This window comes from Bos taurus, chromosome 25 (assembly GCF_002263795.3).
Source record: "Bos taurus isolate L1 Dominette 01449 registration number 42190680 breed Hereford chromosome 25, ARS-UCD2.0, whole genome shotgun sequence".
NCBI lineage: Eukaryota > Metazoa > Chordata > Mammalia > Artiodactyla > Bovidae > Bos > Bos taurus.
Window position 1 is genome coordinate 33918655 of NC_037352.1, and position 14193 is coordinate 33932847.

At 46.9% G+C, this 14193-nt stretch overlaps 1 protein-coding gene across 13 annotated transcripts in view; it reads right to left on the reverse strand.

Moving 5' to 3' along the window:
* The window catches only part of HIP1 (huntingtin interacting protein 1), a 137704-nt gene that overhangs the window by 40467 nt on the left and 83044 nt on the right, over nucleotides 1-14193 (reverse strand). For all 13 annotated transcript variants that reach the window (XM_059881201.1, XM_059881200.1, XM_010819489.4 and 10 more), the window contains exons 2-4: nucleotides 11141-11204; nucleotides 4895-5037; nucleotides 4598-4654 (exon numbers count right to left, since the gene is read on the reverse strand). In XM_059881201.1, the coding sequence (XP_059737184.1) occupies nucleotides 4598-4654; nucleotides 4895-5037; nucleotides 11141-11204 (264 nt within the window). The remainder of the gene's footprint in view (nucleotides 1-4597; nucleotides 4655-4894; nucleotides 5038-11140; nucleotides 11205-14193) is intronic.

Sequence of the window (14193 nt, forward strand, 5' to 3'; positions counted from 1 at the left end):
AAAATAACATATATCCCCTGTTGAAAATTTGGAAAATATAAAAACAAAAAACAACAAAAAAAGAAAACTTGGAAAATATAAAAAAGGACACTGCAAGCAAGTCATCTTCAGCCTAACCACCAGGGATCATCATGGGAAAATGCACAAGGGTTGAAAAGTGAAGGATGAACGGATCAGAGACTGAAATGTCAAATACAAAACTATAAAACTCCTAGAAGATCACAGAGGAGAAAACCTGGGAGACTTTGAGTATGGCAAAGGCTCTTTAGACATAACACCAAAGACACAAACCATGAAAGAAATAATTGATAAGTTGGGCTTCATTAAAATTAAAAACTTCCGCTCTACAAAAGACATTGTCAAGAGAACGAGAAGATAAGCCACGGACTGGGAGAAAATATTTGCCAAGGACGTATCTCATAAAAGACAGTTATCTAAAATGTACAAATATACTCTTAAAACTCAACAATAAAAAACCAAACAATTCAACTAAAATGGACCTAAGTCTGAAAATTCGGACTACATACTATATGATTTCAACAATATGGAATCTGGAAAAGGTAAAATTATAGAGCTATTCCATGGACCATAAATAAGACTGAGAGCCAAAGAATTGATGCTTTTGAACTGTGGTGTTGGAGAAGACTCTTGAGAGTCCCTTGGACTGCAAAGGAGATCCAACCAGTCCATTCTGAAGGAGATCAGTCCTGAATATTCACTGGAAGCACTGATGCTGAAGCTGAAGCTCTAATACTTTGGCCACCTAATACGAAGAACTAACTCACTGGAAAAGACCCTGATGCTGGGAAGGATTGAGGTTAGGAAGAGAAGTGGGTGACAGAGGATGAGATGGTTGGATGGCATCACCGACTTGATGGACATGAGCTTGAGTAGGCTCCGGGAGCTAGTGATGGACAGGGAAGTGAGCTGCAGTCCATGGGGTCACAAAGAGTCAAACACGACTGAGCCACTGAACTGAACTGATTCCATTAACAGAGGAGCCTGGGGGGCTACAGTCCAAGGGGTCACAGAGTTGGACATGACTTTGCGACAACAAGGAATGTACAACGACCATGAGTGAACTGTATTGTAAACTATAGACTTTGGTGATTACGAAGGACGTGTCAGCAGGTTCATTCATTGCAGCAAATTCACCACTGTGGCGGAGGATGCTGATGACAGAGGAGGCTATATGCATGTCTGGATGCTGGGTACATGGAAAATCTCTGTACTTCCCATTCAATTTTTCAGTGAACCTAAAACTGCTTTATATAGTCCATGGGGTCACAAAGCTGCTTTGAAAAAAAAAACAAGTAAAAGAGGCTTCTAAGTTCAGAAAGTCTTAGTCAAATGGAAGAGACAGACCACACAGAAGAATTATATTTTGGATAAGGCAGGGGGGCTAGGTACCTGGGCTGACCTTCCCACTGAAAACGACTAACAATATTGAGTGAGACATTAAAAACACTTTGAAGGTATTAATGAACTAGCAGGAGAGTAAGGAATCTTCAGGCCAGGAACTGAGGAATTCAGATATTCAGAGAGCAAACGGCTTGATGGGGTCAAAATGGGGGCGGGGGCAGGGGTGGGGAGATACTTTCTCACACCAAGTGAACCCGAGTTTTGGTTTTCTGAGTCTCCAGGGCCAGGTGGTGAACCGGAGGCAGGGCTCTCACCTGCCCAAGTTCAAGAGTCTAGTGGAAGAGCCGACTGCCTTCCTGGTGCAGGGAAATTAAGGGTGAACTGGAAATAACACACATGCTCTGCGCTGAAGGAGACCCCCGAGGACTGCAAAGAAAATCCACTGCCCGAAACCACTGTTGCGATCAGAGGGAGGGGAAAACTGCTTCCAAGAACTGAACCGTGAGCCAGTTATCAAGGGGATCTGCTCAGAATTCATAAAACTTTTAAGCTGAGAATTTAATTTAGAGTGATCCCAATGGACGCAAATGCCAATTCTCTCCGGAGGAACCTGCCTTTGTTAGAATTCAGAGAATTCCCACCAAAAAAAAGTGTCCAGGAAAATGAGCAACTCACAGTAGAAAAATAACTCAGCACAAGAAGAAAGCACATAGCATGAGCAAAATTCACCAAAACAACAGATGGCAGAGACGGATCTCTAAGGACTTTAGATACTGGAAGTATAAAAAGTGATATACAAAATCATGTATTTAATAAGCCTAAATAAATTAGAGACTGTTTTAAAATATATGCAGGGCACAATAAATTATAAAGAATGCCAAGCAGATCTGAAAACAAAACAAAACCTAAAATTCCAAGAAATGAGAACTATACAAAACTGCAAACCTTATGGAGAGGTTTAGCAACAGATTAGACCTTGTTGAAAGGGGAATAAGTGAAATGAACACTAGATGGACTGAAATTACCCAGAATGCAGTACAGAGGCGAACAGGGAGAAAACAAATGAAATAGTGGTTTAAAGGCACGGGGAATAGGGTGAGAAAGTTGAAAATACTGCTAACCAGAGTCTCAGAGGAAAAGACAGAATGAGGCAAAGGCAATATTTGAAAAGACAATGAGAATTTTTCAAAACTAATTAAAGATAATCATCTACAGATTAAAGAAGTCCAAAGAAACTAAATTCACACCTAGATACATAAAAAGAACTTAGAAAACAAAAACAAAAAACAAAACAGATTAGCTTCAAAGAATAATCATGAGTCTAACAGCAGACTTAATAAGAACGAAGGAAGCCATAAGCCAATGGAAGGGTATCTTGACTAATATCTTCCATGTACTAAAAGAAAAGAACTATCATCCCAGAATTCTTAAGTCAGAGAAAATATCTCCCGTGAATGAGGGTGAAATAAAGACATTCTCCATCAGGCAAAAGTGCTTGTTTCCCACCAGCAGACTCTCACTAAAGGAAGTTCTAAAGGAAATAATTCAAGCAGAAAGAAAGAGATCCCAAATGCATGCTCTGAGATGTAACAGGAAATGAAGAGCACCAAATACAACAATTAAAATAAAATATGGGGTCTAAAAACAACCAAAATTTAAAATATACGACAACAGCATTCGAGGGAACCAATGGTGTTAAAATACTCTAAGGGCTTTGTGCTATACAGGAAACAAAGACATGAATTTTAGACAATGATAACCTAAGCAGACCCTTTTCATTTTTAGATAAATTGTCAACAGATTAAAAAAAAAACAAAAAAAACACCTCTGCTTTTATTTTTGTATCTTCCCACTAGTAATGAGGGGGAAAGTGAATGAGAAAGAAAATACCCAATCAATCCAAAAGAAGGTAAACAATGAGAGAAATAGAAACAAAACAGATAGGACAAATAGCATAAAATAAGATAGGAGATGTAAGTCTAAAGATATTATCCATTATAATAAATGTAAACAGAGTAAAGGTCCTGTTAAAAGACAAAGACTGCCATCTTGAATTTTTAAAGAATCCAACTAAATGCTATTGACAAATATATTTCTAAGACAAAAGATTACAGAAAAGTCAGTTACTATGCAGTACATCTGAAACTAATATTATAAATCAATTACAGTTCAATTAAAGAAAAACTGACCATGAACTAGCTCATATAGCAAGGCTCAAAAAACTTTGAAATATCAATATGATATTGATTCTCTAGCCACAATGCAATACATATACATGTAAAAAATATTTAAAATATAAAAACTTATAAGTAAAAGGATGGAAAAATATATACCAGATATATTCTACAAAAAAAGAAAAAGACCTAAGCTTTCCATGTTACAGAAATGTAACAAAACTCTCTAGCATACAGGTGGGAGATTTGGGGATAAAACTCTGCTCTGTTCAGGTTAACTAGTCTTGTGACTTAGGAAGGGCTTCCCTGGTGGCTCAGATGGTAAAGCGTCTGCCTGCAGTGTGGGAGACAAAAGCTGCTTTCTCTCTCTGGGTCTGTATTTCTCATCTATAATGGGTAGATTGGACTACATAATTGCTAACATTTTGTGAGTGCAGACAGAGACAGGTAAGAATTTTAAGGAAACGGCTAACACAGCAGTTCTTATCCAGTGGGACAAAAAGACACATCAGCGTCCACTGGGGAGATTCTTCAAAGAGCAGGTTACCTCCTGTTCTTACACATACTCCTTGAATCCAGAGAGATTATGGTATGTTTACAAAAACACTCTTTAAACCCAGATCTTGCCACCTACCTCTTCCCTCTTCCTAAGGCACCGAGAATCCCCAACCAGGAAAGAAAATCCACTGGCATTCAGATTGGGAATGCCAGTTCTCAAGGTGCTATGACCCCCATGGGACCAGGACAAGGAAAGAAGCAGGAACTATGACAGTGCCATTGCCAAGGGATCCCAGTGCCCACAGACCACTGGGACATGAGCTTCCATTGGCAGGAGAAACTCCCTGGCCCTGGAACCTTCCAACAGTTTCCAGGGACTCCAGGTAAGACTGAATATCATGGTTCCATGTTCGGGCATCCCCGAACCCCTCCCTGAGGCTTGTGAGAGAAATCCGAAACAAGGTGAAAGAGATGACTTTGTTTCATCCCACACTCCTTGTTCTGTGGCCTCTGGGGAAGGACGAGGCGGTGCAGGGGGCCCCAAGGAGCGGGTTCAGACTCACCCACATCCGGCTCATGTCGCTCAATTCACTTTTGTATCTCAGAGAGTCCTTGAGAACCTGGAGAGGGAAGACAAGGAGAGGAGAAAGAGGATGGTGAAAGCCGGGCCTGAGGTGGGGCAGAGGAGGGGATGCGAGAGGTGAACCCATCTCTGAGACTGGTACCCAGAAGGCCAGGAGATGGGGCCATTGCCATCCCTAGTGCCAGAGTGGACAGTGGCCCCTGTGACTCAGGCAACTGCACTTCCCCCACGTGGGTCCCAGGCTCCCCGCCCATCCACTGCAGCCGCAGGCACTCACGTTTGGGTGTCCATCCCGGAGGAGTTTGTGGAACACGTGGCAGAACTTCCAGCAGAGCACTGCGTTGCTGGACAGGGGCAGCCGGTTGACAACAGACCAAAAGGTCTGCGCTCCCTTCTCATGGTGGGTGCCCAGTATGCACGGTGAGGGAGGGTCATGGAAAACAAAGGCACGGATGGGGCCTGCCTGGGCACCAACCCCGGGTGGGGCCTGCAGCAGGCCGCCACGGGGGTGGTGCCTTATTCAGCACTCTCCAGCAGGGGGCGCCGCTCGTAACAAAGGCACCGAGGATCTGGGTAGGTATCTTGGCAATTTTTTGACAGATGGCAAAAAGGCACCTTATTCTAATATTCATTTTATTAGATGATTTCCCCAGAAACGGCGGTCTCTTGGGAGGAGTGACTTTTTCTAATTTGCAAAGTAAGTTCTGGGCCAGCAGTGGTCCTGGCTGACCTTTCGTGGGAAAATGCTTTGGTTGGAATTAAGGCTTTGCTGTGGGAAGGGAGACTCTGCCCTTTAGATTTGCTGAGTTTGTGATGGGGCCTGTGAGGGGAACATAACTGCAGCTAATATTTTAGCAACACAATACGGCTTCTGAAAATTCCCTCTTATCCACTACTCAAAGGCAAGGGCGTGCTTCAGTTCTTCAAGGGCCCTGGCTACTGACACCTTGGTTCCTCTTCCAAGTAGCACCTGATTCCTCTAAGAGCCACTCTGCTCTTACCCTGAAAGCGGCAGTCTTTGTTTAAAATGTATTAATATTTTCTCTAAATTTAAATGACTCTTGGGACTTCCTTGGCACTCCAGGGGTTAAGACTATGTGCTCCCACTCCAGGGGGCGCTGGTTTGATCCCTGGTCAAGGAACTAAGATATCGTATGCCTTGTGGGTCACCAAAAAAAAAAAAAGAAAACGACTCTTTCACTCTGCATCTTCTAAAAATCTTCCTGGCCTCGCTCAGGGGTACCGTCATCTTCTAACACCTAAATTCCCTGTGTGCGGAATTCTGCCCCCTAGATCCAATTTCAAACATACCTGCCACCCACGGACCACCTGCCACGGTTTGCATTTAATAAATGTCCTTCTGGCCTTGAGTGATTTTAACAGACCTCCAAGCGTCCGTAATTAGGGAACCCTTTTGGAGGAAAGTAGAGGATTTCCACGTTTCTTTTGTGATGGAAGCTTGTACAGGCTTCACACACCCAGTATCTGGGCATCAATCAACCCCAAGTACAAATCCTGTCTTGAGCTTCCCAGGTGGAAGCTAGTGATAAAGAACCCACCTGTCAATGCAAGAGACATGAGAGATGCAGGATGATCCCCTGGAGCAGGGCATGGCAACCCACTCCAGTATTCTTGCCTGGAGCATCCCATGGACAGAGGAGCCTGGTGGGCTAGAGTCCATGGGATCACACAGACTCAGACATGACTGAGGCGGCTTAGCACAGCACAGCACAGCACATTCAGGCTCTAGTAAGAGGCACTGCACCATTTAGGAAAGCCTTGCCTCAGGTTAGAAACTATGGGACTTACCCAAAAGACATGCTACTTTGCTTCTGAGCTGGAAGGTGTGGTAAAATTCCCTCCTGGGACTGATATTTGTATTTTGAGAGGGGTTACTTGAACACACAATTTTGGGTCTGGAAGCTGAAATCACCCTTTAAAAAAATTTTTTTTTGGCTTCCCTAGTGGCTCAGTGGTAAAGAACCTGCTTGTCAGTGCATGAGACGCGGGTTCGATCCCTGATCCGGGAAGACCCCACATGCCTCAAAGCAGCTAAGCCCGTGCGCCACAACTATTGAGCTTGAGCTCTAGAGCCACAGAGCTCGCCCACATGCCCAGAGCCCGTGCTCCCCAAGAAGAGAAGCCACTGCAATGAGAAGCACATGCACTTCAATGTAGAGCGGCCCCCGCTTGCCACAACTGGAGAAAAGCCCAAGCAGCAGCAAAGACCCAGCACAGCCAAAAATAAGTACATAAATAACTAATATTTAAAAAAAATTTTTTTTAATTTGCTTATTTGGTTGTGCTGGGTCTCAGTTGTGGTTTGTGTGATCTAGTTCCCTGACTAGGGCTTGAACCTGGGCCTCCTGCATTGGGAGCTCCGAGTGTTAGCCACTAGATCACCAGGTTAAGTCCCCCAGCCTTTGTTCTTAAAGATGGATTTCTGAAATAACTTAAGAGTTTCACCTCAAGCACAGCCCCCTTGGACTAGAAGGAAGCCGAGAGGAGAGATAAGACGGTCCCCTACCCTCTCTTGAGATGACTTCTCAAGGCAGACTGTGGCTCCTTTGCTGTGCTTAGCCGCTCAGTCATGTCTGACTCTGCGACCCCATGGACTGTAGCTCACCAGGCTCCTCTGTCCATGGGGATTCTCCAGGCAAGAATACTGGAGTGGGTAGCCATTCCCTCCTCCAAGGGATCTTCCCAACCCATGGATTGAACCCAGGTCTCCTGCATTGCAGGTGGATTCTTTACCATCTGAGCCACCAGGGAAGCCATTTACCCAAGAGCAATCTGCCAAAACAGGAGCCAGGGCAGGCATGGAGCTGGCTGTGCACACCGGCGTGGAAAGAGGCAAGCACATCCCTCTGTCTTTCTTTAATTTCAAAAGCATCTTAATGCATCCAATTCATGTCAGGCACTCGGGGATATAAAGAAAAATAAGACTCACCCCCCCGCCCTCCAGGAGTGGACACCACAGTCGGGGATGCCAACCTGTTCACCTGTCAGGCACCCAGGATAAACGACTGTCTGAACCGCAATTCTAAATGAAGCCAGGCTTCCCAATGCTTATTTAGCTGGTAACGAGGGGAGATGATGCTCTATGAATGTACTGATAAAGAGCGCGCACTGTGGCAGCACACATAGGAAAAGCGCAATGATACAGAGAAGACAGCGTGGCCCCTGCACGACGATGACAGGCCAGTCGTTTAGCTTCCACATGTTTGGGTGGACCCAGAGACTGTCACGGAGAAGGCAGTGGCACTCCACTCCAGTACTTTTGCCTGGAGAATCCCATGGATGAGGAGCCTGGTAGGCTGTAGTCTATGAGGTCATTAGAGTCGGACATGACTGAGCGACTTCACTTTCACTTTTCACTTTCATGCATTGGAGAAGGAAATGGCAACCCACTCGTGTTCTTGCCTGGAGAATCCCAGGGACGGGGAAACCTGGTGGGCTGCCGTCTACGGGGTCGCACAGAGTCGGACACGACTGAAGAGACTTAGTAGTAGTAGTAGAGACTGTCATACAGAGTGAAATAAGTCACACACAAAACCAAATACTGTATAAAATCACTTGCATGTGGTTCTAGAAAAGTGATACAGAGGAGCTTATTTGCCAAGCAGAAATAAGACACAGACCTAGAGAATGGACGTGTGAACACAGGATGGGGGATGAGGGAGTGGAATGAATCAGGAGATGGGGGCTGACACATACAGACGACTCTGTGTCAGATGACTAATGAGAGCCCGCTGCACAGCACAGGTAACTCCACTCAAAGTTCTGTGGTGACCTAAGTGGCCAGGAAGCTCAAAAAAGCTAAAGCTATACATATACATACAGTTGATACTTTGACCACCTGATGCAAATACTTTGGCTACCTGATGCGAAAAACTGACTCACTGGAAAAGATCCTGATGCTGGAAAAGATTGAAGGCGGGCGGAGAAGGGGACAACAGAGGAAGAGATGATCAGACGGCATCACTAACTCGATGGACACAAGTTTGAGTAAGCTCTGGCAGAAGGTGGACAGTGAAGCCTAGCGTGCTGCTAGGCTTGGGGTCGCAAAGGGTCAGACACGACTCAGCAACTGAACTGAATAGGTGATTCACTTTGCTGTACAGCAGAAACAAAGACAAGTACATAAAGCAGCTATACTCCAATTAAAAAAAAAAGTACCTATAGAGAATAAATGTTCTGTGAGATCTTTAGGCTTTTAAAACTCTGTGTGGAGGGGATCTTTTCAACGTTTATTCACCCCTTAGCAACTGGGAGGCAGAGAGACTCCCAGAAAGGCAGAGCTGGAATGTTAGCTTCTGGAAGCTTCTTTGGCCAACACTCTCATTTGACAGACAAGGGAGTTAAGGGTTGCAGAGGCCTCACTGGGCCCATTCAAGGTTCCAGAGCAAGTCAGAGAGCTCCAGTGACGGGATTCTGGAATCTGCCTCCAGGTCCCTTCCATCGCCCCAGGGTGCCTCCCTGGCAAGGTGTGCCCTGGCCCTCTCTGTGTTCATGCCCCATTCAGAAGGGCACACTGGCCCAGGATAGCTGTCTCTTACTTCGTATCTCGCGCCAGACTGACGGATTGGTATTGTTCACAGAGAAGGGTCAGGACTGGGTAACTCTCTGAGACAACCAACTGGGACACTAATCTGATTCACGCATTAGTCACTCAGTCGTGTCCAACTCTTTGCAAACCCATGGACTGTAGCCCACCAGGCTCCTCTGTCCATCGGATGTCTCAGGCAAGAACAGTGGAGTGGGTTGCTATTTCCTTCTCCAGGGGATCTTCCCAACCCAGGGATCAAACCCTTGTCTACTGCGTCTTCTGCATTGCAGGCAGATTCTTTACCCGCTGAGCCATCTGGGAAGACACTAATAATAAGGCTTTTCTTGGTTTGGTTTTCTTGACTCAGTAAAGTGTCAAGGGAGTAAAAGGGCAAGGTCTGGCGGGGCTCACCGCTGGGCCAGGTTTCTGGGGTACCCGGTAGGGGTTCAACAGCCCCATCCCGCAGCAAAGCCCTAATTCCAACGAAAGCATCTTCCACTAAAGACAGTTGCTTTCCTGCCACTGAAGAGCAGTACACGCTGCCAGGGACATTTCCCGAGGGCCTGACCTCTCCTGGGCATCGCCCTGACAGTATTGCACTTCCTTGGCCTTCTAACCTGGCGGGTCTCCTGCACAGAGGGGCTGGGGTGGGACGGCTTCAAGACAGGCTATGCCAACCTGACTAGCTGTGGGGCAGCCACCTTGCTGAACCCTGGCAAGAAGCAGCTTCCCAGCCCAGATGGAAACCCAGCCTCCCTGCCCCGTACTCCGTCCCAGCAAACACAAAGGCTTCCCCACTGGCAGCCTCTCCTCTGGCCTCTGGGGAATAGCCCTCCAGCACCTGGACTTGACTTCATGAGCAGTTCCTGAGGGATCCACTGGCCAGAGTGCTGCCTGTACTACTCTCCAAAGCCACAGACCTGGGATGGTGGCTGCCCAGTAGGCCTATCGTGCGTGATCTGTTGCTGCTGCTAAGTCGCTTGCTCAGTCTTGTCCAACTCTTTGTGACCTTTTAGACTGTAGCCCGCCAGGCATCTCTGTCCATGGGATTTTTCAGGCAAGCATACTGGAGTGGGTTGCCACTTCCTCCTCCAAGGGATCTTCCAGACCCAAGGATCGAACCCGCTGCTCCTGCATTGCACGCGGATTCTTTACCCACTGAGCCATAGGGGAAGCTGAGGCTTCTGCCAACTCTGCGTTGGTGGTGGGGGCACTTGGTGAAAACCCTCAAATCATCAGTTTCCTAACCCTAGGGTCCCCAACCTCAGGGATCTACTGCCTGATGATCAGAGGTGGTGCTGATGTAATAACAGAAATAAAGGGCATAGTAAGTGTAATGTGCTTGAATCATCCTGAAACCACCCCCTGCCCCATCTGTGGAAAAATCGTCTTCCATGAAACCAGTCCCTGTGCCGAAAAGGTTGGGGACCACTGCCCTAGTTCTCCCTGACTTTCCCATCTTCTTCCCTCTGGTTTGGGCTGAACCAGCTCACTCAAGAGGCTCATATTTCCATGGTAGAGCCGTTGTGTCGGCTTAAGGCCAACCGCTGCTGCCCAGATCGCTGTTTTGCTTTCATGCTCAGAGAAAGGCATTTGATCAGGTCCCCAAGGGGGTGGTCAGGGTGGCAAAGTGCAGGGCCAGAGTCCTTTGATGATACAAGGGAAAAGACCTCCAGTGCCCCGAGGAAACATCTCAAAGGAGAGTAACTTCAAAGGTCTTGGCAGTTCTGCAAAGCTAAGTCACAGGAGAGGAGCGGGACCAGGCTGGATGGCTGCTGCAGTCCCTTCCACCCCGACGGGCTGTGGGCTCTGAAGCCAGCTGCTGCCAACCCACACTGTTCAGACCCTGCAGGGGCCTGGCCAGTGGGGGGATGCCTGTTCCTTCAGCTGAGCAAGGATGTCTTGCCCTGACCTCCGTCCCCACAAGTTGATGCTCCTCGGGGTCGGTCTTCAGAACAACCTCCAAAAGGATATTTCTGGCATGTTTTTCCTTGACGGCCACTACCTGTGTATTAATGGCCTTGTTGATGCTGACAGTCTGAAAAACAAGAAGTGGGGGTGGGGAAGGGGAAAGGAGGATGAGATGAATAAGCTTCTGACCGTGGCTGAGACCCTTCCAGACGCCCCGCCCCTGCCCCTCCCTCCAATGACTCCTCTCTCCCCGCAGACCCCCGTGTCCCCCTGTCCCCATGCAGGCCCGGCCCCCACCCCCCACCGTGGGGGGCAGAGGCGGGCAGCGCTCCCAGGCCAGCTGGCCCGGGCTGTCCTAAGGCAGCGGGCTTTGCTGCCTGGCATTGGCTGTGCCCAGCTGCTGCACCCGCCTGCCACTCATTCACTTGGCACAACAACATGGCAATTAAAGCCTGCACAAAGGGATGTCTTTCATCCCCCAGGGAAACATTATTTCTCCGGGAGCAGGAGGAAGAGGCGCTGAGATCAGGGAGGGGCTGTGGCTCAAAGACCATCCGGACGCGGCCCCCGCCCGGCTAGAACCTTCCATGGAGCCTCCCCTAGCTGGCTCGGGTCGACAGTGGTCACTCTCCTCTCTTGTCTCCCTGCTCTTGGGCACTTTCCAACTTCCAACCAAACTCCCTTTTATTTATAAGGCATGACAAACATTCACTCCTTCCGGTTGTTTTCAGAATCATAATTCTCTCTTGAAGTTAACAAAGCACATTACACATATGAATATAATTTCTACATACACACACAGGATGGTATCAGGTAGCCTGGTTTTTGAAGTAACAGCCTTTTTCTGTTTTGCTCCCTTCCACAAATGTCATTCTATTCCAACTCAGGTTAACAACCTGTTATGTACCCTACACGTGTACACCCTACACGTACCCCAGTGTGAGCGTGCACACACAATCACACACACACTCCCACATTCTGAAGGATTAACTTTGTCACTGTCCTATAAAACTGGGACTGTCATGCACAGACTTTTTTACATCTTGCTTGAAAATATCACTTGAAAATATCCCATGATATGTTTTCCAAGTGAACTGGTAAAACTCTGGCTCATTCTTTAAGAAGATATAATATTCCACAGTGTGGGTGGATGTGATATATAGCAACTGGTACTGGGAAGCAATTTATTTCCACTAAACTCTTTTAGTAAACATTCTTATACATATATCCTTATTAATCAATGCTTTCATTCCCAAGGAATAGAGTATAAGGAGTGAGATTACTGGCTCCACGTTTTTTTTTTTTTTTTTAACTTTTCATTATGGAAAAGTCCAAGCACACACAAATGCAATGGTCCGTCTAATAAGTCCTCATATAATCAGTCCCCAGCACTATGAACTTGTAGCCAAACACACTTTCTTAAGGATGAGGGGTCACAAACATTTTCTGTGAAAAGCAGTTAGTAAATATTTTAGCCTCTGCAGGTCACATGGTCTCCGTCACAACTGTTAACTCTGCCACTGGAGTGAAAAAGCAGCCTCAGAGATACAGAAATGAATGACTGTGGCTGCATTCCGATAGAACTTTATTTACAAAATCAGGAGGTGGTCTGGATTTGGCCTGCACCTCTCGTGTCCTGGGGCCTCTCTGGTGGCTCAGTGGTAAAGAATCCACCTGCCAAAGCAGGAGAGGTGGGTTTGATCGGGTCGGGAAGATCCCCTGCAGAAGGAAATGGCAACCCACTCTAGTATTCCTGTCTGGAAAAGTCCTATGGACAGAGGAACCTGCTGGGCTACAGTCCACGGGGTCGTAAAGAGTTGGGCACCACTGAGCAACTGAGCACATGCCTGGTGTGCTGACCTCGGCTTTTTACCATTGGCTACTGATTCCCCTGCTCCCTGGATTATCTGCAGGAAATCCCAGGTGTTATGCTATTTTACCAGCAAATATTTCAGTAAAAATCTCTAAGGGAAAAAGAAAAAAAAAGACTGAATGTTAACCATCATATTATTATGATCACACCTAAAATTTTAAGGATAATTTCTTTATTTTTATTTTTACTTTTGGCTGCACCAGGTCTTCACTACGGCATGGGCTTGGTTGCCCCGTGGCATGTGGGATCTTAGTTCCCTGACCAGGGATCGAACTGGCATCCACTGCATTGGAAGCGCCTAGTCTTAACCACTGAACTGCCAGAGAAATCCTTATTTACCTATTTTTATATATAGTAATGTGTACATGTTAATTGCAAACTCCTAGTTTACCTCTCCCCCCACCACCCCTGCAACCCTTTTGGTAACCATAAGTTTGTTTCACAAACACAGGTCTGTGAGCCAGACTCAAATTCTTTAACAGCATAAGCTCTGTTACGGGTGGAATTGTGTCTCCACAGAAAAGATCCGTTGGAGTTCAAATCCCCCAGCACCTGTGAACATGATGTCATTTGAAATAGGGTCTTTGCAGAGATAGTTAGGATGAGGTCGTACTGAATTAGGGTGGGTCCCAAGTCCAGTATGACTGGTGTACTTATAAGAAAACCACGTGAAAACCCAGGGACACAGACACTCAGGGAGAAGAGAGCCATGTGAAGATGGAGGCAGACACCAGAGGGATGTGCCTACAAGCCAAGGAATGCGAAGGATGGCCGGCAACCAACAGAAGCTAGGAAGAGGCCAGGATGGAATGTCCAAAGGGGACATGGCCCCGCTGGCACCTTGATTTTGACCTTCTTGCCTCCAGGACTGCGACAACAAATGTCTATTGTTTTAAGCCACCCGATATGTGGTAATTGGTTGTGGCGGCCCCAAGAGACTAACACAGGCTCCTTTCCCCAACAGGCTTAGTCATCCCTGAAGACCAGGAGAGGGCAGACACTTCCTTCCCTCTTCTCTACGGCACAGGCAGGGGGCGCCATTGAGCACAGTTGTTGGCTCTAGGTGCAATGGTTAGACCAGTTCAGAAGGAATCTCACGTAAGACATGCTGCCAGAAAGGGGTAAGAAGTTTACTCCCAGGACTTCCTTAGTGGGCCAGTGGCTAAGACTCCGAGCTCCCAATGCATGGGGCCCGGCTTTGATCCCTGGTCAGGGAACTAGATCCCACATGCCACAACTTGGA